General features: G+C 34.0%; 1 protein-coding gene across 6 annotated transcripts in view; it reads left to right on the forward strand.

Annotated features, from left to right (window-relative positions):
• Window positions 1-23,562, forward strand: part of EPHA6 (EPH receptor A6) — a 932,734-nt gene that overhangs the window by 128,509 nt on the left and 780,663 nt on the right. For 2 of the 6 annotated variants that reach the window (XM_036916573.2, XM_057501976.1), the window contains one exon: window positions 20,400-20,519. The exons of the other annotated variants lie outside the window; for them this stretch is intronic. In XM_036916573.2, the coding sequence (XP_036772468.1) occupies window positions 20,472-20,519 (48 nt within the window). In that variant the 5' untranslated portion in view covers window positions 20,400-20,471. The remainder of the gene's footprint in view (window positions 1-20,399; window positions 20,520-23,562) is intronic. 6 annotated transcript variants of the gene reach the window in all.

Raw genomic sequence — 23,562 nt, forward strand, 5'->3', positions numbered from 1 at the left:
TGATCACTATGGCTTTGTAGTAGAGCTTGAAGTTGGGGAGTGAGATCCCTGCCACTTTATTCTTCTTTCTCAGGATTGCTTTGGCTATTCAGGGTCTTTGGTGTTTCCATATGAATTTTTGAACTATTTGTTCCAGTTCGTTTAAGTATGTTGGTGGTAATTTGATAGGGATTGCATCAAATCTGTATATTGCTTTGGGCAGGATGGCCATTTGGCGATACTAATTCTCCTAGCCAAGAGCATGCAATGAGTTTCCATTTGTTAGTGTCCTCTTTAACTTCTCTTAAGAGTGTCTTACAGTTTTCAGGGTATAGGTCTTTCACTTCTTTGGTTAGGTTTATTCCTAAGTATTTTATTCTTTTTCATGCAATTGTGAATGGAATGTTTTCCTGATTTCTCTTTCTATTGGTGCATTGTTATTGTATAGGAAAGCCACAGATTTCTGTGTGTTAATTTTGTATCCTGCAAGTTTGCTGTATTGCAATATTAGTACTAGTAGTTTTGGAATGGAGTCTTTAGGGTTTTTTATGTACAGTATCATGTCATCTGCAAATAGTAACAGTTTAACTTCTTCTTTACCAATCTGTATTCCTTGTATTTCCTTGTTTTGTCTAATTCCCGTGGCTAGGACCTCCAGTAAAATGTTAAATAACAGTGTGGAGAGTGGGCATCCCTGTTTGTTCCCGATCTCAGAGGAAAAGCTTACAGCTTCTCACTATTAAGTATGATGTTGGCTGTGAGTTTATTGTATATGGCCTTTATTATGTTGAGGTACTTACCCTCTGTACCCATTTTGCTGAGAGTTTTTTTTCATGAATGGATGTTGAATTTTGTGAAATGCTTTTTCAGCATCTATGGAGATGATCATGTGGTTTTTGTCTTTTTGTTGATGTGGTGGATGATGTGATGGATTTTCGAATGTTGTACCATCCTTGCATCCCTGGGATGAATGCCACTTGGTCGTGGTGTATAATCCTTTTGACATATTTTTGAATTCAGTTTGCTAATATTTTATAGAATATTTTTGCACCTATGTTCATCAGGGATATTGGTCTGTAATTTTCTTTTTTGGCAGGGTCTTTGCCTGGTTTTGGTATTAGGGTGATGTTGGCTTTATAGAATGAGTTTGGGAGTTTTCCTTTCTATGCTATTTTTTGGAAAACTTTAAGGAGAATGTGTATTATATCTTCTCTGTATGTCTGATAAAATTCTGAGGTAAATCCACCTGGCCCAGGGGTTTTTTTCTTGGGTAGTTTTTTGACTACTGCTTCAATTTCTTTGCTGGTAATTGGTTTGTTCAGGGTTTATGTTTCTTCCTTGGTCAGTCTTGGAAGGTTGTATTTTTCTAGGAAGTTGTCCATTTCTTCTATGTTTTCCAGCTTCTTAGCTTATAGGTTTTCATAGTACTCTCTAATAATTCTTTGTATATCTGTTGAGTCCGTCATGATGTTCCCTTTCTCATTTCTGATTCTGTTGATATGTATTGATTCTCTTTTTCTCTTAATAAGTCTGGCTAGAGGCTTATCTATTTTGTTTATTTTCTCAAAGAACCAGCTCTTGGTTTCATTGATTTTTTTCTATTGTTTTATTCTTCTCAATTTTGTTTATTTCTTCTCTTATCTTTAGTATGTCCCTCCTTCTGCTGACTTCAGGCCTCATTTGTTGTTTTTTTTCCAGTTTCAATAATTGTGATGTTAGACTATTCATTTGGGATTGTTCTTCCTTCTTTAAGTGTGCCTGGATCATTATATTCTTTCCTCTTAAGACTGCTTTCGCTGCCTCCCACACAAGTTGGGGCTTTGTGTTGTTGTTGTCATTTGTTTCCATATATTGCTGGATCTCCATTTTAATTTGTTCCTTGATCCATTGACTATTTATAAGCGTGTTTTTAAGCCTCCATGTGTTGGTGAGCCTTTTTGCTTTCTTTGTACAGGTTATTTCTAGTTTTATACCTTTGTGGTCTGAAAAGTTGGTTGGGAGGATATCAATATTTTTGAATTTACTGAGGCTCTTTTTGTGGCCTATATGTGGTCTATTTTGGAGAATGTTCCATGTGCAATTGAGAAGAATGTGTATCCTGTTGCTTTTGGGTGTAGAGTTCTATAGATGTCTATTAGGTCCATCTGTTCTAGTGTGTTGTTCAGTGCCTCTGTGTCCTTATTTTCTGTCTGGTGGATCTCTCCTTTGGAATGAGTGGTGTGTTGACGTCTCCTAAAATGAATGCATTGCAGTCTATTTCCTCCTTTAGTTCTGTTAGTATTTGTTTCACATATGCTGGTGCTCCTGTGTTGAGTGCATATATATTTATAATGGTTATATCCTCTTGTTGGACTGAGCTCTTTATCATTATGTAATGTCCTTCTTTATCTCTTGTTACTTTCTTTGTTTTGATGTCTATTTTGTCTGATACTAGTACTGCAACTCCTGCTTTTTTCTCCCTATTGTTTGCATGAAATATCTTTTTCCATCCCTTGACTTTTAGTCTGTGCATGTCTGGGTTTGAGGTCAGTCTCTTGTGAGCAGCATATAGATGGGTCTTGTTTTTTTATCCATTCAGTGACTCTATGTCTTTTGATTAGTGCATTCAGTCCATTTACATTTAGGGTGATTATCGATAGGTATATACTTATTGCCATTTCAGGCTTTAGACTCATGGTTACCAAAGGTTCCAGTTTACTTTCCTTACTATCTAAGAGTCTAACTTAACTCACTTAGTATGCTGTTACAAACACAATCTAAAGGTTCTTCTCTATTTCTCCTCCTTTTTCTTCCTCCTTCATTCTTTATATATTAGGTATCAGATTCTATACTTTTTCTCTATCCCTTGATTGGCTTTGGGGATAGTCAGTTTAGTTTTGCATTTGCCCCACAATCAGCTGCTCCACCCTCCCTACCATAATTTTACTACCTCTGGTGACAGCTATCCAACCCTAGGAACACTTCCATCTTTAGCAGTCCCTCCAAAATAGACTGCAGAGATGTTTTGTGGGAGGTAAACTCTCTCAGCTTTTGTTTACCTGGAAATTGTTTAATCCCTCCTTCAAATTTAAATGATAATCTCACTGGATAAAGTAATCTTGTTTCCAGGCCCTTCTGCTTCATGGCATCAAGTACATCATGCCACTCCCTTCTGGCCTGTAAAGTTTCTGCTGAGAAGTCTGTTGTTAGTCTGAAGGGCTTTCCTTTGTATGTGATCTTATTTCTGCCTCTGGCTGCTTTTAACTGTCTGTCTTTATCCTTGATCTTTCCCATTTTAATTACTATGTGTCTTGGTGTTGTCTTCCTTGGGTCCCTTGTGTAGGGGGATCTGTGGCTCTCCATGGCCTGACAGACTATGTCCTTCCCCAGATTGGGGAAGTTTTCAGCAACTACCTCCTCAAAGACACTTTCTATCCCTTTCTCTCTCTCTTCTTCTTCTGGTATCCCTATAATGCGAATATTGTTCCGCTTGGAATGGTCACACAGTTCTCTCAATGTTCTTTCATTTTTAGAGATCCTTTTTTCTCTCTGTGCCTCAGCTTCTTTGTATTCCTCTTCTCTAGTTTCTATGTCATTTATTGTCTCCTCCACCATATCCAACCTGCTTTTAATACCCTACCCTCCATCGTGTTCTTTAACAATTGTATCTCTGACCTGAATTCATTCCTGAGTTCTTAGATGTCTTTCCATACCTCCATTAGGATGTTGATTATTTTTATTTTGAACTCCCTTTCAGGAAGAGTCAATAGGTCCATATCATTTAAATCTTTCTCGGGAGTTGTATTAACCATTTTACTCTGGACAAGGTTCCTTTGGTGTTTCATGTTTGTATATGGCACCCTCTAGTGTCCAGAAGCTCTATTCTGGAGCTGCTGACCCTCTGAAGCAATGTCAGGGGTCGCAGGGGAGTGATACTGGGGGTAGAAAAGAGCTGTTCCCGCCTCCTGGCTCCTGTGCCTGTCTCCACTGCCTGAACCAGTGGGCCGGGCACACAGGTATAAGTTTTTGCCCCAGAGCAGCCAGATATGGATCCCTGCTTTGCACAAGCAGCTGGAATCCCAGTCTCTCCAGGAACTCTGCCTGTATTAACTTTCCAACCTGGTAGTCATGCAAGTCTCATGAAACCACCATGAAATGTAGGTTTGTGCTCCCAGTGCAGATCACCGGAGCTAGGTATTCAGTAGTCCCAAGCCTTCCACTCCTTCCCTGGTCCATTTGTCTTCCTCCTGCCTGTCAGCTGGGGTGGGGGAGGGGCTCGGGTCCTGTGGAACCACAGCTCTGTTACGTTACCAGGTTTGCTGAGGTCTGCTCTTTTCTCCAGGTGTGTGCAGTCTGACACGTCCTCTTCCCTGTTGCTCTCAGGATTAGTTGCTCCAATTAAATTTTCTAATTGTATCCAGTTTTAGGAGGAAGCCTCTGTCTCTCCTCTCACACTGCCATCTTTAATCCAATCAGCATTCTAATTTTTTTTTGAATCTGGTGTTTAAGGTATATTTATGGTTTCTAGAAATAACTTAGTTAAAGAACAGAGAGATTTTTGTACAAGTTCCCATCAAAGTTAATGTTTGAGCTTATAAAGCAAATGACCAAAATATTCTACCATGAGAATTCAGCTCTACCCTACTAGGAAAAAATGTTTATGGCTGTAAAACTTTTAAATTAGTTATTATTGTATTACTGATACTATGGTATTTTAATGAGTCTGTAGTAGAGAAGGTAGAAAGTTAATTGAATATTTTGGAATCTTAGAAAATAGAGTATTTTATAGAGTTAAGCATAGATGTTTTGATTTTACGAAATGGTGTTTTCAGAATTAGCGTTTTCAGAGATAGTTTAACTCAGTCAATTTTAACAGTATTCTAACTATATAACCAGTTACTTAATAATACTTATTTGTTCAAAAAGTGTTTAGATTCCAGCTTGTATATAAGGGATGACCAAGAGCAATTGTAGTGATTTGAGAGCATATTGTATGACTCTGGACTCATTATTTTATGTCATATTCTTATATACCTAAATTTCTAACTAATAAACAAGTTTCTGTGGGGGAAAGGGGATTTCCTTTAGTTATATTACTACACAATGAATTTGATATGTTCTTCAATTAATTTTTAAAATAAATACATAAGTGAGTAAATATTACTTAAAAAACCCATGTCACAATTTCTTAATATAAGTACGCAAATTTTACAGTTAGCATAAAACCAAATCTAACTTATCCCTCATTCACTCAATTATTTCTAGATAAAATGTGGGCAACAATAGAATATAGTCATTTTTAGTAAATGTAATTGAAAAAATTGTCTATTTTTTGCAAGCTTTAAGGATATGTTGTATTTTTGAACATTAATATCAACAGCAAATAATTAGATAACCCATTAGAATACTACTCTGTAAACCAGAGAAAATATGAAGTATCATGAACTTTAAAATTAGAGAATCCTTTTTGGGAATGATAAAAGCTCACAGACTCAGGTTTGAGAGGAAAGATTAAATTTACACATCTATACATAAAATACCTAATAAAAGAAGTTTTAGGAAGAATTCAATTACAGTTTGTGACAGGATAATTGATTTTATAGAAATTCATAAAAATACGTTAATATTATCTACAAAGGAATGTTATCTCTTGCTTAAAAATGACTCAGTTAAGCATTTCATTTAATTTAGCTTTAGGGAATTTTTTTTTAATATATCTATTTCAATAAGAGAAACTTTCTTCAGTGTACTGCGGCAGGGATTATAATTGACTGTAATAACTTTTAGGTATTGGATACTATGTAAAGTTTCTTAGATGTAAAAACCTATGCCTTTGGCCAAAGTAGAAATGTGTGTCTATCTCTAATAATACTTATCTTAATGTTTTTTCATTTGACAGATCAGTTTGCTTCAAGCTCTTTGTGCTAATAAGTACAGTGTAGATTTTTTTTCTTTATTTCCCATTCTGTGTTGTCAAAGCATTATCCTAGAAGAAGAAAAAGTGTGTAAAAATCATAGTACATTTCCAGATGTAGATCGATAATTTGCAAAGTTGTCTTTGACTAGTTACCCAGATATTTGATTGAAAAATCATTTCAAAATAATATTTTCAGTAGTAGCATATATAAAAGCTGTAAAAACTAAAACCATACAGATTCTAGAAAACTAGCATAATATGGCCTAAAAGTAGGCAAAGATTTAAATATAATCCAAAATTCTTGCATTTCAAATTAAGAGAACAAGGAAGAGGCAACAGAAGTCGATATTATTTTTTGCTTTTCATTATGGTACACAGCGAAGGAAAATATTTTTAAAATTTACCAAAATGTTTTTTATTATGTGAAAAAATTTTTATTAAGTTTTTATTAAAGTTTTGTATTATCATTTTCTTTATTAGTGACATATCTTCCTACAATTAAATGGCTTCAACTTAAATAAAATTTATTTTCTGCAGTGAAAATTTAAATAGTTTAAACTTTTTGGATATTGTAGAATAAAGATAATTTGTTCCAGTTTTGAGTAGAATTTGAAATACTAGTTTATGTAGTCTTTGAATATGAAAGTTTTATTTAATCCAAATAAATTTTGGATTTAATAAAATAATATTTGGAAAGTTTTATTTAATACTTTAAGGATTACCAAAGAGTATTAACATCAGCCATTTTTCTACCCAGGATAACTGTATAAGAATAATAAGTTAATTCAAATACAGATCAGCAATACTTTGTTCAGAGTAATTATGCTTTACTTTAAGGATTATACATATAACTTATGTAGAAAACTATACATCAAATTCAGTGGTCATAGTGTTATATGTGATTTTAATTTTCTTCATGATTAGCACTACAATGAGAAAGTATTATTTTTGAAATGTCATTAAATCATGTAATAATTGAAAATCAGTAAGCACTTATTTTCCTTTTCCAGATACAATTAGAAGAATTTAGTTAACTACACAAATCATTTTACATGTTTACTTTTTTGTATTATAATACTATTTTTTCAAATAGATATGTTTGATTAATTTTCTAAAACTTAAAAATATCCAGAAGATTAAATGTGTAATTTTTAAAATCATGCATTTTATGATGAGTGTTTTTTCCCCTACATATGTTGTTAAAATGTTCATGATTTTCATGAATTGGCAATGGCTTATCTCTCAGTACCTTATAAATCTCTTCAATTAGAATAACTAAAGAATACCATAAATAAATACATTTTCAGAAATGATTTTAAAATTCATTGAAAAGTCATCATTTTTAATGCACTGCGTATATAATTGTGATAACATAGAAGTCAGGTTAATATAGCTTCTGTTGGCTAAAATTGTGAAAATTTAAACATCAAACAGAATAGTGACTGAAATTGATTGAAACATAAGTTAAAATCCATCGGTCCACCTTGGTGTTAGAGAGGGGAAGAGTGTGCACAGAAAAAAAAAAGCCTTATTATCATTGATAACAATGATATCAAATCCTCACTCTGAAAAATTGTAATTTAAGAAAAGAATTAAGCATTTATAATTATTTTCCAGTAGCGTCGCTATTTCTGGGTAACCAGATGGTCTCAGTTAATGAAGGACAGCTTTCATTACAGAAAAATGCCTCCTATTAAATGAGGAATGAATGTTAGAGTTAGAAAAAATCACCATTTTTCAAAATTTCATGGAATAATTAATTCAGTAAATATTGTTGAAGGATATTGATATCACTAAGTAAAATATTTGGGGAAATAAATTGCATTAAAAAATAGAAACAGAATGTAAAATGTATACCTTCATTGGAAATTTATTTGAAAATAAACTACATTTTTAGATAACATTAAAGAATCAGTGTCAATTTTATTAAGTATGATAATGATATTATGCTAATATGATACATTGTATTTTTCAAAGAGGCTGGCTAAAGTACTTAAAATTAGAAGGTTATGATGTCTGAAATTTGCTTTAAAAATTATTTAAAAATATATATATTTGTAATTAAATCTAAGTGATGCAGCTCATCCAACTTCATACCCTTCTGTATCCTTTTCTATTTTTTATAACAATTTTTGAATAAATATTTTTAAAACTATTATAGGATGAACATTAATTATCCAGCCTACCTCCTTGCATTTTATTACTTTATCAAAAGGATATGAATAGAAAACGTTTTTCCTAGTATTTGACATATTTTACACTACTTAAAACCACACAAATTGGAAATAATGAAAAAAATGATGAATGTTCAATAGGATTAATCTACAGTATTTAGAAGAAAATTAAATCGCCTTGGTATATCTCCCTTCTACTAATGGTATATTTAATTATCAGGTCTTCAAGTTTCCAAAGTTGTAGAGCCTTCCTATGTTATTCATCTATTGTTAAGTTTCTTTAGCTAAAAATGTTTATGAAACGTTAGTTTAAATATTTCATTCTTTTAGAGTGCACACTGCCACAAATATCTAGAAAGAAAATAGTCCAGCTTCTTAGGATTCTCCGATCTCTACTTTGATTTTGAAAATTCTCTTTAAATTAGTTATAAGAGAGTTATTTTATAATTCTACAGTTTCATTAGCACCTTACAAGAACTGGGAAAACAGGAAAGATTCATAATCATGTCACAGATCATTGTGATAGGGCCAGGTAATTTAGGGCATATGAAAGTTTTTTGGAAGAGAAGAATTAGTATAAAATTATAGGAATACAGAGTAAGTTTATGATTATAAATTTCAAATTGAAACTAGAAAGTTAAATATGTAAAACAGCTACTTGTGGATTGAGAAGTCAGACAAGGGAGAGAATATATATATTTGTTTCTATTTTGGGCTATGATAAACAATACTATGATCATCATTCTGTCATTTAACAGGAAATGATCAGAAAACAGTTGTCATTATTTGTAAGAAATGGCTTTATTACTAGCGTGTTTTAAGATAAAAATTTTATAGCAACTGAAAAAGGCTCTGAAGTGAGATGATGTAGTATTTTAATATAGAGAACAAATGATATTTTGACTATTTTTTCAAATATCTGAATATTGTTGCATTTTTCCTTTCCCATACATTCCACGCCAGCACATACACACATACACACCACACACACACATTTACACACATTAACCTCATCTGGTAGTTTGGTTTTCTCGAATCAGTTAGCAGAACTTACGCAAGTGGTTTTTTCAAGGAAAGAACTTTTGCAAAATAAAGGTCTACTGTTTTAAGGATCAAGATAATTTAAAATATTCTCCCCTATAAGACTTAAAATAAATTTTATTCACATCCAAATAATCTGCAAGATGTAGAGCTTTTGATATCAATAACTGCTAGAATTAAGTTGTATAAGAGCAGAGATTATTCTATGTTTTGCTCATGACTATACAAAGTACCCAAAAATTCCTTGGCAAATAGCATGCAATTAATAATTACACTTCCATCAGCAACATATGAGAGTCTGCTTTGCCAAAGTTAGTAATTTAAAAAAAGTAGCTTAAAATCCTGCGATAAGAATTCTCAAAATAATGCAAATATGGATATTACACATTGGGGAAATGGTTACCATTTATACATCAAACTCACACTCAAACTTTTATAAACTTGTTAATGCTGCAACCTCACATTTTTCTTGGTTGTTTTCTTTTTTTTGGAACTTATAGTATTAATATTGGGTTTTATTATGTTAAACAGTTTAAGAGCTAAAGAAGTTTTGATTTGCAATACTTTGCTTGCCAGTTGGTCTTTGGAATTGACCAATGTTATTTCTTTCTGATAAATTATCTGATCATGTCTTTTCCTAGCTCTCAGAAATTCTCCATGGCCTTACATTTTAGATGTTTCCCATGTGTGTCTTTGAACTCCAGTACTTCAATTTTAATGATCATTAGCTAAATATTTCATCCTATGACCACATTGCATATCTTTATCCTGCTCTGCCACATGGGGATAAAAAAAAGTATCTACAATCAACCCTGAAGGAGGAGTAGTGTAGTGCCAACAATTATATTTTTAAAATATAGTTGTGTAATGTACAAAAGAAAAGCAGAAGCCACCTTACAACATCACTTGGTTAATTGTAGTATTTAAAGTTTTCAAGTGCTTTAAGATTATTATTTCAATTCAGTGTCCTAGACTTTCAAATTACTCAGATCTCTAATATTTTCCAGGACTTTTTTATTGAAGTATAACTGACATATGCAGTATCAGTTTCCTATGTGTATCACAGTAATTTAGATATTTTATACATTAAATATTATCCCTATGATACAGCTCTCAGAGCTACATTACATCCCAATGACTTGCTTATTTTATAACCTTCATCCCCAATTCCCAGCTTCTCTGAAAGTCAAAGAGTTCAACCTGATTCCTCAGTAGGGGCTCAGTAAAGCTGCAGCTTTCTGCTTGAGTTCTTTCTAGTGCCTTCCAGCCGCCCCCCCCCCCCCCCACCGTCTGTTTAGACTGAGGAGTGTCCTCAGTCTGATGGGGAGTCTAAAATGTGCACCTCCACAAGTGTGCTGCTTTCCTTTCAAGGGTCTTATCTCCTTTAGTTTCTGCCTCCTTTAAGTCTGTTCCAATTCCCTCATCCGTTAGCAGATGGGAGTCCATCATAAGCTATTCTACTTATACAGAAGCTAAAAATATCCCAGTTTAATTTTCTCAACAGTCCTTTAAAATAACTAATAACTAATAGTAAATTTTAAAACCAGAACTATGAAATTTTATTTAATATTAAGATTTATTTAGCTCTGATTTTGAGGTGTTCCCTACTCCACAGTTGCCATCCTAATCATGGCTTCATGTTACCTTCACCTTCTGCCAGTATTACATGTAGATACTCTTATTTATATCCTTGATTTCTTCTTTTATGGCAATTCTGACTATCTTTAGTATTGTGCCATACAACCAAGCAAAATTTAATCTTAGGACGTGTTTTGCTTCATTTTTAGGTCAGAATAGCAGTTAGCTAAGAGTGTCTCAGAGTTATCACTCTAGGATGGAACAATTAGGGTAGAAGATTTCAGACCTTAAGGTGTATTGTTGCACCCTTTCAGCATTCTCCCGATGAGGACAGAGGGAGGATAATGCATTTTATGTCCCTTTAAGCCCTAGACTTCAGTACCTTATGTATACCTGAAAGCATCTCAAAAACTAGCAAGCACTTTGATCGTCTCTTACCCCTATCCATTGCTAAACTTAGAATATATGCACTGAGTTATATTTGGAAATTTACCAAGAGACTCCCATTTGCAATGTCAACTAAACAGAAAATTTTACCATTTTCTACTATAAGCTTCTCTCATTATCAAATATTATATTTTTCACTGCAGGCCAATGTTATCTAAAGTATAAATTGGAGATAGATGTCCCACAATGCATTCCACCAAAAGTGGAGGCATATAGCATATAGCATATACCATGATAGATATTCCTAAGTTAAAATAGCATTTTAAAAATGAAACTGTTTCTCAATTAAAAAATAACCCAACACAAACCCACACACAACATTTAAATCTGATTATGTCAAGTTTGCCAAAATTTATTTAACCAAGGAATCCCTTTATGTTATTGCAGTTTTCTCATTTTTACCTGCTGCTGTGCAGAATTATTTGTATGTCACTATTAAAGTTAGGCTGGTCTCAGTTTTTCCATGTAACCTTTGTCTTCTATTCATTCTTTATTTCCCTCTAAGCTCAGACACTCACTGGGAACTTGAAAACACTTTAATAACTGGATAATTGTATGAATCTTGATTAGATTATTTAATGAAGTCTATAATTTAATAGTGTTCATGGACTTGCTATCATTCCCTTCATTTGTTTACTCATCTTAATATTTGAGGATCCAATATGCTTAGCAAATATCACCTTTCCTTTAAACTGCAGCTTATATTCCATCTCATATATGATTCTGACTTAAATAGCCTGAGACAATTGACATTTTATAATATTTAAAATTTTTGCAAATATCAACTAGTACATTTGTGCCATGTCTGTTTAATGTAATCTTCCAAAGAGAAAAAGGCATTTGTTGTTTTCCTCCTGTTACAGCATCTGTAGCTTGTGTACCCTGTATTTATTACTAAATCATGGAAAATGAAGTTTTCACTTGTTTCTCCTCTACAATATGCCTGGTTTATCTGTCGTAACTTTTTGTGTTTCTGTTCAGCAACAGAATTTTCCCTGTTTCTATTTTTCTTTATTTCACAGTCTGCTCTTTTCAGTCTTTTGAACTCTGCTTGCCTGTGCAAAGTGAAAATTTATGGCTCAATTACAAAAAATCAAACTAATTTTACTATTACTGTATGTTTAATCTTCAAATTAAAAGATATACTTTAACAAAGAATCCTTATGACCTCTTGTGAACTCTTCTTTTTGTTCCAAGGTGACCTAGAAGGATTTCATTTCCTTGTTAAAACTGCCCTTATAGACATCCCAACTCCTATTTTGTAAACTTTTTGTCACATCCAGCTGTCTCTGAGCACATTATCAATTCAGCAGGTTTTCTGACTTTTCTATGTTAAAGTATTTTCTTTAAATCTCTGAAATACCATTTTTGGGAACACATCTCACTCAGAAGTTTCTATCATTAAATTATGGGTTTTTTCTATGTTATTGCACTGTTCATCTAAAATAAATTATTAATAGAGCTTCTCTTTCAAAATGTGAAATACATTTTCCTCTTTTTACTAGTTTTTTTCACAGGCAGAAATGAATTTGCACATATTTAAACAGCAAAGAATGTTGTTTGTAAATATAATAGTTTGTTCTGACTAGACTCTTTTTAGTTTTAACTTAAATGTTCTGGAGATTAGTATTAATTTCTTTGAAATTTTTTTCCTTCCAACTTTGGTTCTCATTTCTGTTTTTCAAGTTTATTCTTTTTTTTTTTTGGTGTCATTAATCTACAATTACATGAAGAACATTATGTTTACTAGGCTCACCCCATCACCAAGTCCCCCAACATAACCCTTCACAGTCACTGTTCATCAGCGTAGTAAGATGCTGTAAAATCACTACTTGTCTTCTCTGTGTTGCACAGCCCTCCCCGTGGCCCCACACACACTATTCATGCTAATCGTAATACCCCCTTTCTTTTTCCCCGCCCTTGTCCCTCCCTTCCCACCCATCCTTCCCAGTCCCTTTCCCTTTGATAACTATTAGTCCATTCTTGGGTTCTGTGATTCTGCTGCTGTTTTGTTCCTTCAGTTTTTCTTTGTTCTTATACTCCACATATGAGTGAAATCCTTTGGTACTTGTCTTTCTCCGCCTGGCTTATTTCACTGAGCATAAGACCCTCTAGCTCCATCCATGTTGTTGAAATGGTAGTATCTGTTTTTTTCTTATGGCTGAGTAATATTCCATTGTGTATATGTACCACATCTTCTTTATCCATTCATCTACTGATGGACATTTAGGTTGCTTGCATATCTTGGCTATTGTAAATAGTGCAGCGATAAACATAGGGGTGCATCTGTCTTTTTCAAACTGGAGTGCTGCATTCTTAGGGTAAATTCCTAGAAGTGGAATTCCTGGGTCAAATGGTATTTCTATTTTGAGCATTTTGAGGAACCTCCATACTGCTTTCCACAATGGTTGAACTAATTTACATCCCCACCAGCAGTGTAGGAGGGTTCTTCTTTCTCCACAACCTCACCAACATTTGTTGTTGATTGTCTTTTCGATGATGGCGATCCTTACTGGTGTGAGGTGATTTCTCATTGTGGTTTAATTTGCATTTCTCTGATGACAAGTGATGTGGAGCATCTTTTCATGTGTCTGTTGGCCATCTGAATTTCTTCTTTGGAGAACTGTCTGTTCAGCTCCTCTGCCCAGGTTTTAATTGGATTATTTGCTTTTTCTTTGTTGAGGTGAGCTCTTTATATATTTTGGATGTCAGCCGTTTATCGGATCTGTCATTTATGAATGTATTCTCCCATACTGTAGGATACCTATTCATTCTATTGATGGTGTCCTTTGCTGTACAGAAGCTTTTCAGCTTGATATAGTCCAACTTGTTCATTTTTGCTTTTGTTTCCCTTACCCAGGGAGATATGTTCATGAAGAAGTCACTCGTGTTTATGTCCATGAGATTTTTGCCCAGGTTTTTTTCTAAGAGTTTTATGGTTTCATGACTTACATTCAGGTCTTTCATCCATTTTGAATTTACTTTTGTGTATGGGGTTAGACAGTGATCAAGTTTCATTCTCTTACATGTAGCTGTCCAGTTTTGCCAGCACTATCTGTTGAAGAGACTGTCATTTCCCCATTGTATGTCCATGGCTCCTTTATTGTATATTAATTGGCCATATATGTTTGGGTTAATGTTTGGAGTCTCTATTCTGTTCCACTGGTCTGTGGCTCTGTTCTTGTGCCAATACCAAATTGTCTTGATTACTGTGGCTTTATAGTAGAGCTTGAAGTTGGGGAGCGAGATCCCCCCCACTTTATTCTTCCCTCTCAGGATTGTTTTAGCTATTCAGAGTCTTTGGTGGTTCCATATGAATTTTTGAACTATTTGTTCCAGTTCATTGAAGAATGCTATTGGTAATTTGATAGGGATTGCATCGAATCTGTATATTGCTTTGGGCAGGATGGCCAATTTGACTACATTAATTCTTCCTAGCCAGGAGCATGGGATGAGTTTCCATTTGTTAGTGTCCTCTTTAATTTCTCTTAAGAGTGTCTTATAGTTTTCAGGGTATAGATCTTTCACTTCCTTGGTTAGGTTTATTCCTAGGTATTTTATTCTTTTTGATGCTATTGTGAATGGAATTGTTTTCCTGATTTCTCTTTCTATTGGTTCGTTGTTAGTGTATAGGAAAGCCACAGATTTCTGTGTGTTAATTTTGTATCCTGCAAGTTTGCTGTATTCCGATATTAGTTCTAATAGTTTTGCAATGGAGTCTTTTGGGTTTTATATGTACAATATCATGTCATCTGCAAATAGTGACAGTTTGACTTCTTCTTTACCAATCTGGATTCCTTGTATTTCTTTGTTTCGTCTGATTGCCATGGCTAGGACCTCCGGTACTATGTGGAATAACAGTGGGGAGAGTGGGCATCCCTGTCTTGTTCCCGATCTCAGAAGAAAAGCTTTCAGCCTCTCTCTGTTCAGTATGATGTTAGCTGTGGGTTTATCATATATGGCCTTTATTATGTTGAGGTACTTGCCCTCTATGCCCATTTTGTTGAGAGTTTTTATCATGAATGGATGTTGAATATTGTCGAATGCTTTTTCAGCATCTATGGAGATGATCATGTGGTTTTTGTCCTTCTTTTTGTTGATGTGGTGGATGATGTTGATGGATTTTCGAATGTTGTACCATCCTTGCATCCCTGGGATGAATCCCACTTGTTCATGGTGTATGATCCTTTTGATGTATTTTTGAATTCGTTTTGCTAATATTTTGTTGAGTACTTTTGCATCTACGTTCATCAGGGATATTGGTCTGTAGTTTTCTTTTTTGGTGGGGTCTTTGCCTTGTTTTGGTATTAGGGTGATGTTGGCTTCATAGAATGAGTTTGGGAGTATTCCCTGCCCTTCTGTTTCTTGGAAAACTTTAAGGAGAATGGGTTTTATGTCTTCTCTGTCTGTCTGATAAAATTCTGAAGTAAACTCTTCTGGCCTGGGGGTTTTGTTCTTGGGTAGTGTTTTGATTACCACTTCGATTTCATTGCTGGTAATTGGTCTGTTTAGATTTTCTGTTTCTTTCTGGGTCAGTCTTGGAAGGTTGTATTTTTCTAGGAAGTTGTCCATTTCTCCTAGGTTTTCCAGCTTGTTAGCATATAAGTATTCATAGTAGTCTCTAATAATTCTTTGTATTTCTGTGGGGTCCGTCGTGATTTTTCCTTTCTCGTTTCTGATTCTGTTGATGTGTGTTGACTCTCTTTTTCTCTTAATAAGTCTGGCTAAGGCTTATCTATTTTGTTTATTTTCTCGAAGAACCAGCTCTTGGTTTCATTGATTTTTTTCTGTTGTTTTATTCTTCTCAATTTTGTTTATTTCTTCTCTGATCTTTATGATAGCCCTCCTTCTGCTGACCTTAGGCCTCATTTGTTCTTCTTTTTCCAATTTTGATAATGGTGACATTAGCCTATTCATTTGGGATTGTTCTTCCTTCTTTAAATATGCCTGGATTGCTATCTACTTTCCTCTTAAGACTGCTTTTGCTTCGTCCCACAGAAGTTGGTGCTTTGTGTTGTTGTTGTAATTTGTTTCCATATATTGCTGCATCTCCATTTTAATGTGGTCATTGATCCATTGATTATTTAGGAGCGTATTGTTAAGCCTCCATGTGTTTCCGAGCTTTTTTGCTTTCTTTGTACAATTTATTTCTAGTTTTATACCTTTGTGGTCTGAAAAGTTGGTTGGTAGGATTTCAATCTTTTGGAATTTACTGTGGCTCTTTTTGTGGCCTGCTATGTAGTCTATTCTGAACAATGTTCCATGTGCACTTGAGAAGAATGTATATCCTGTTGCTTTTGGGTATAGAGTTCTATAGATGTCTATTAGGTCCATCTGTTCTAGTGTGTTGTTCAGTGCCTCTGTGTCCTTACTTATTTTCTGTCTGGTGGATCTGTCCTTTGGAGTGAGTGGTGTGTTAACATCTCCCAAAATGAATGCATTGCCTTCTATTTCCTCCTTTAATTCTGTTAGTATTTGTTTCACATATATTGGTGCTTCTGTATTGGGTCCATATATGTTTATAATGGTTATATCCTCTTGTTGGACTGAGCTCTTTATCATTATGTAGTGTCCTTCTTTATTTCTTGTTACTTTCTTTGTTTTGAATTCTATTTTGTCTGATACTGGTATTGCAACACCTTCTTTTTTCTCCCTATTTTTTGCATGAAATATCTTTTTCCATCCCTTGAGTTTTAGTCTGTTCATGTCTTTGGGTTTGAGGTGAGTCTCTTGTAAGCAGCATATAGATGGGTCTTGCTTTTTTATCCATTGTATTACTCTTGTGTCTTTCGATTGGTGCATTCAGTCCATTTACATTTAAGGTGATTATTGAAAGATATGTATTTATTGCCATTGCAAGCTTCAGATTCTTGTTTAGCAAAGGTTCAACGTTAGCTTCTTTAACACCTCACTGTCTACCTTAACTCACTTATTGAACTGTTATAAATTCAGCCTGATGATTATTTCTCTCCCTTTTTATTCCTCCTCATCCATTCTTCATATGTTGGGTGTTTTGTTCTGTGCTCTTTTTAGGAGTGCTCCCATCTAGAGAAGTCCCTCTAAAATACCCTGTACTGGTGGTTTGTGGGAGGCAAATTCCCTCAAATTTTGCTTGTCTGGTAATTGTTTAATCCCTCCTTCATATTTAAATGATAATCTTTCTGGATACAGTATCCTTGGTTCAAGGCCCTTCTGTTTCATTGCATTAAATATTTCATGCCAATCTCTTCTGGCCTGTAAGGTTTCTGTTGAGAAGTCTGATGATAGCCTGATGGGTTTTCCTTTGTAGGTGACCTTTTTTCTCTCACTGGCTGCCTTTAATACTCTACCCTTGATCTTTGCCATTTCAATTATTTTGTGTCTTGGTGTCCTCTTTGGGTCCTTTCTGTTGGGAGTTCTGTGTGCCTCCGTAGTCTGAGCAACTATTTCCTCCCCCAGTTTGGGGAATTTCTCAGCAATTATTTCTTCAAAGACACTTTCTATCCCTTTTTCACTCTCTTCTTCTTCTGGTACCCCTATAATGGAGATATTTTTCCTTTTGGATTGGTCACACAGTTCTCTTAATAATGTTTCATTCGTGGGGATCCTGTTATCTCTGTCTGCGTCAGCTTCTATGTGTTCCTGTTCTCTGGTTTCTATTCCATCAATGGCCTCTTGCATCTTATCCATTCTGCTTATAAATACTTTCAGAGATTGTTTCGCTTCTGTAATCTCCCTCCGGATGTCATCCCTTAGCTCTTATATATTTCTCTGCATCTCCGTCAGCATGTTTATGATTTTTATTTTGAATTATTTTTCAGGAAGACTGGTTAGGTCTATCTCCTCAGGTGTTGTCTCTGTGATTTTTGTCTGTCTCAGATTCTGCCCTTTCATGACGATACAGATAGATTGCAGAGCTGGGGCGAGTGGCAGCTGGGAGAACATCCCTTCTTGTTGGTTTGTGGCCTTCCTCTCCTGGGAGAACAGCGACCTCTCGTGGCTTTTGCTGGGCAGCTGCGCACAGACAGTGCTTCTGCTTCCTGCCGGGCTGCTATGGAGTTTATCTCCGCAGTTGCTGTGGGCGTGGCCTGCCTCGGGCTGCTTCTCCAATATGGCGGAGCCGCGTAGGAGGGAAAACAGCCGGGAGGCTGTTTATCTCCGTGAGGAGCCTCTGAGCCGCCCTCCTGCATAGGGCGTTAGGGTGCCCAGAGTTCCTTGGGATTCCCAGCTGCTGGGCTAAGTGTCCCAGGACACTTCCATCCAGCTGTGAGGTCCTTGTCCCTTTAAGTCTTTCAATAAGCACTTGCTTTTCTTTGTCCCCAGGGCACCGGCTGTGGGGACCTGCTCACAGGTCTTACTGTCCTGTTTACCTAGTTTCCAGCAACCCATGCACGCATGATGTGGATGGCTAGGGCTGGGTGTTTAGCAGTCCTGGGCTCCCTCTCCCTCTCCCTCTCTGCTCGGACTCCTCTCCTCCTGCCAGGAGCTGGGGTGAGGGGCACTCGGGTCCCACTGGGCTGGGGCTTGTATCTTTCTCCCTTTGGGAGTTGCTGGGTTCTCGCAGGTGTACATGTGTCTAGCTGTTGTCCTGTGTCTTCTGGTCTCTCTTTTAGGAAGAGTTGCATTTGTTGTATTTTCAAAAATATATGTGGTTTTGGGAGATTTCCGCTGCTCTACTCACACCGCCATCTTGGCTCCACCTCTCAAGTTTATTCTTAAAGATTAGTTTTATCTTATTCTGCCATTATTTTTAAGGAAATTATACAACACTTTTGGGTTTTCTAATCTTAGTTCTAAATTACCATTGTTTTTTAAAAATTATTTCAGCATACCTTATTATATGTTAGCTGTGGCTTTGAAATAACCAAATACAGATTTCTAGAATAATCAGACAAAATGTATGAAGCAGAAATAGATGTTTCTACTGATTTTGTGTTTTGTTAACCAAAGTAACTATAACCTTACTCTATGTATTAAAATTAAACTATGTCATAGTCACATAGTAAGTGGGTATAAGAATATTTGTAAGAATTAATTTATAGTATTTATATTATTTTACAGTTTTTTCAAATATTAGGTTGGCATAATGTTATAAACTTAAGGGTGGGCAAGTAGGGAGGCAAGTGAAATTGAAATTAACATTAATTCAAGTTATAGAATAACATAATTGAAATGTCTTTTTCTTAAAAGCTGTCAATCTTAAATATTAAAACGTGGGTTAGGTAAAAGTCCTTTAAGTGTGATAAATTTAAATAACATCTTTGCCCATAGCATTACAAAAATTAATCTTCTCTATTACTTGTATTTCTGCCATAAAGAATGGTTATACCATTTACAGTTTATAGCCACTTAAATCTAACACAGGAATTCAAATAATATTGGTTCTCTAATGTCCATCCCATCCTTATACAAATTTAAATGATACAGTAACACTAAAAGCATTTAGATAATGGTTACTGTTTCAGCAACCTCTCTTCTTTAAGTATTCTTACTATATTCGTTTTCACTAAACCTGAAGATAATACACATATTAACAACATTTTTATGGATTTTAGAAAACAATTGTAACTGAAACAGAAATAACTTTACTATCTGTCAGATAGTCAATATTGGGGAAAATCAAATCAAAGTATATTTTTTATGTTGTAACTAACTATACTGATCATTTGAACAAATTAAGAATAATATGTATCTGTCAACATGCAGTCTTATCTCTTTTATTCAAAGTTAGAAATGTAGGTAGTGACATTTTAATTTTTGTAAACATATATATATACATATATGTGACATATATATATATGTATATATATATGTGTGTATGTGTGTGTGTGTGTATAAACTATCCTCTGTAGTGTGCTTGGAAACAATTCTTATTTATACCCATTAAACAATGTATTTCATGTTTTGTAGACTGTATAAGAGAATATAATATATAAATATTTTGAAACTCTAACTTATAAAGATAGCATAGTAAAAGACTTAGATTATACAGAATGAGTCTATATAAAGGATACCACCCTAAATAGTTATGTTCTCCTTAGAAATAATTTTTAAGTATGTGTAGTTCTAAGGATACTTCTGATCTGACTCACACATACATATTTTCAAATATAGGCTGCTGTGAGTTAACACAATATAATTATATTTATGTTGAGGATATTGTTAATTTTACATAAGGAGAACTCATTAGTGAAAATGAGTATGTAATGCCATATCATGTAACACCTTCACCATGCAAAGTTGCTAAAACAGTACAGAAAAACCTCCTAAGGAAAATTTGATATAGCTCTCCTATGCTTTTCCAGACCTATTTTCAACACTGCTAAAAGGGGGGAAAATTCAAGAAGGCACTGAAGAGACCACCTCACCAGACCCTGATGTTACTTCTCCTCTGGATGTACATGCTGCAGCTCCATAGGAGCCAGGTTGGAAAAGTTTCTAGGAAAACAATATATTCATTGATAATATATATATTTTAAGTAGAAAGATTCTTTTTATATAGCAGTTTGTCTTTTTAGGCCCCAGAGTTAAGTTCATTAAAAAGTCCATGTTTTTAGTTTGAACATTTATTTCTTAATTGCTAATTTTTAAAAATATAAATGAAAACATCTGGCTTCATAAAAATATATTTGAAATGTGATGGTTGTTAAGCATGAAACTTTAGCTAACTAAAAAACATCATGCTTCTGTTTTTTAGAAACAAACTATCCAAAAAATCAAGCTATATATCCATTATAATAATAGCATATGAAGGTAAATAATATAAATTTGTATCAACTTTTTCAAGCTCTTCTGTGTATACTACATAAATGGCAGTAGGTAGTGTATATAATGCTCTTTTTTTCTATATCTCCAGCTCGATGTATATTTTTTCTCCTGATTTTAAGTGAGAGTTTAAAAATAATAAATATTTATGTGGTATTGATAATTCTCTGTACCTGGGATGACTTTGGAGGTACAGATCAGTGAATTAGCAAAATGACCTTAAAAAGGCATTTTTTCTAAGACTAATCTCAAAATCTAAATTTCAGATTTTATATATTTTAAAAATATAATGTATATCCTCTCAGAATACTGAAATGTTTTGCAATAAGGAGGGATGATAGTAATCCTATGAATAGAGGTGCACATAACAATTACCGATATAAATAATGTATTTAAAAAACATCATAGTTAAGACTTCAAAGATATAATTGCCTAGCAATAAAAAAAAAAAAACGAGAATGAAAAAAGAGTTTGACTTATAGGAACAAAAATAACTAATAAATAAAGCTAATTTTTAAATGTAAAATATAAGAAAAGCAGTAAATGATATCCCTGACATTTAAATTCTGAAATAATAATTGCATAAAAGTAGGAATTATCTTTGTGTGTGTGTATATATATATATATATATATATATATAATATGATATATGCGAATATATATATTTTTGCATCTATCTAATACATATATGTATATATATGCTAATGTTAAAATAGCATGTATCTACATGTCTTCTTCATCCAAGCATGGTACTTCTAAAGTTTAGGACATCTTTTCTAATTGCTTAGAATCCTCTCACTAACATTTTCACCCCAAAAAACAATAATCTTTATTTCATTTATACCCTTTATCACATTTGCCTTGTATTATAATATTGTTTCATGGGAGTATGTTTTATTTTTTCCTCTTCTTTCTCTACCAATTAAATTGTAAACTTGTCAAGAGAAGTTGTCATATCACAATATACCATTATGATTCTGTCTTCTATGAGTTCTAATAAATTGATTTTAAAGTAGTAATTAGTAAGAAAGTATGTTGATAGAATTCAATGTAAAAAGTCAGGCAAAAAAATAAATATTTGGCCAGAAAATGTGCTTTATTAACTTGCTTAAAAATAGGCCATGAGTTTCCAGCATTTTGTATTTATTAATTTTAAAAGCATTTATGACTGTATCTGCCTGAAACCTGTAAAGCAACTTTGATATATGTGCCTACTCTCTTTCTTAATGGCCTAACACAATGCTGATTTGGACAGAACTAGAATGGTGGTTGAAATGATATTTTAAAATTCTATCATTCTCATGTTGTATTGAGTAAACACTCAATGAGACTGAAGTGGCCACTTATCAGCTTACATAAAGTAAGTTATAATAAACATAAAATAAGAAACATTGTAGGGTTCTGTATTTTTTGTAATGAGAGCATCATTGACAAAATTGGCTGCTCTTAGTTCCATATTGTATGGATCAGCAAAACTGAAACAAGACAGACAACAATTAACAAGAGGAAAATGGACCAAGAAAGAAAGTATTCTAACCAACAGCATTAACCTGTTGATATAATGACTTAAACACACAGATTTTAGAGAAGAAGAAAAGGTCATAATAGATTAGTTTCAGGAGTTCCGTGGGCCAATTTAAACAGTAGGTCTACAAACACCTTCTCCTAATGAATGAAGCAAGTATCCAGAGAGGCTATAAAAAGGGTTATAGTCCCATAGGAACAATCTGGGAACTAAAAGGTAATTTAGTTCAACCCTCTCATTTTGTCTTATAATAGAGACTATATTTATATCAATGTGTGTGTACATATACATATATATCTGTGTATATGAATATGCACATATGAACATACAATCATCTTAAAAATTGTAGGTGAAAGGCTAGCAGCCTACATTTTCCTAAGAAAGAAATTATAAAAATTATCTAAGAATTGAAAATAAGGGAGATAACAAAGAAAGTGAATTTAAAATTTTGGAAATTAACATTGAAACGTAAGAATGATAACTTGTGTAATCCATGATATATATTCTCTGATATTAACAGTGTTATCTAATGCATCATCAATTGTATTATATGCATCAGCATATAAATATGCTGTAGTGTATTCATCCTTCTTCAGCTACTGCACATTTTTCTAAAAAGTTACTTGCAAATTGTTTTTATCATGTTGCTTTTACCTCTCCATGAAAGAGGTCTGTGTGCTCCCTATCTTCTCTCACAAAACCATCTCAGTTAGACCTCTATCAAGCTGTTCTCTGAAACAACTCAAGATTACTTCTCATACTCACATTGTCAAATTTAGAAGTCCATTTTTTGGCCTTTTCTTACTTGATTTATCAGCAGCATTTATCTGATTTAATAGCTACCTCTTTTTTGAAACAGTTGTATGGGTTAGCTTCTGTAACATTTTGTTCTGTTACCTTTTCCATTTTCTTGTCTGGTTTTTACTACAGGGCTCAATAATTTGATTCTTATATTCCATTTACTTTCCATAGGTCTAATTTAGAAGACCTTATATTAATGAATCCTGAATTTATATTCCATCCTGGAGTTCTCCTCTGAACTCAGACTTGTTTACCCAGAATTGTACCTGCTCAACTTGGATGTCTGTCAGATGTCTTATATATCCAAAACTGACCTCCTAATCCACCCACCTCAACTTGATCCTTCTGTAATCACCACTATCATACACAAAAAAGGG

Source organism: Manis pentadactyla, chromosome 1 (genome assembly GCF_030020395.1).
Source record: "Manis pentadactyla isolate mManPen7 chromosome 1, mManPen7.hap1, whole genome shotgun sequence".
NCBI lineage: Eukaryota > Metazoa > Chordata > Mammalia > Pholidota > Manidae > Manis > Manis pentadactyla.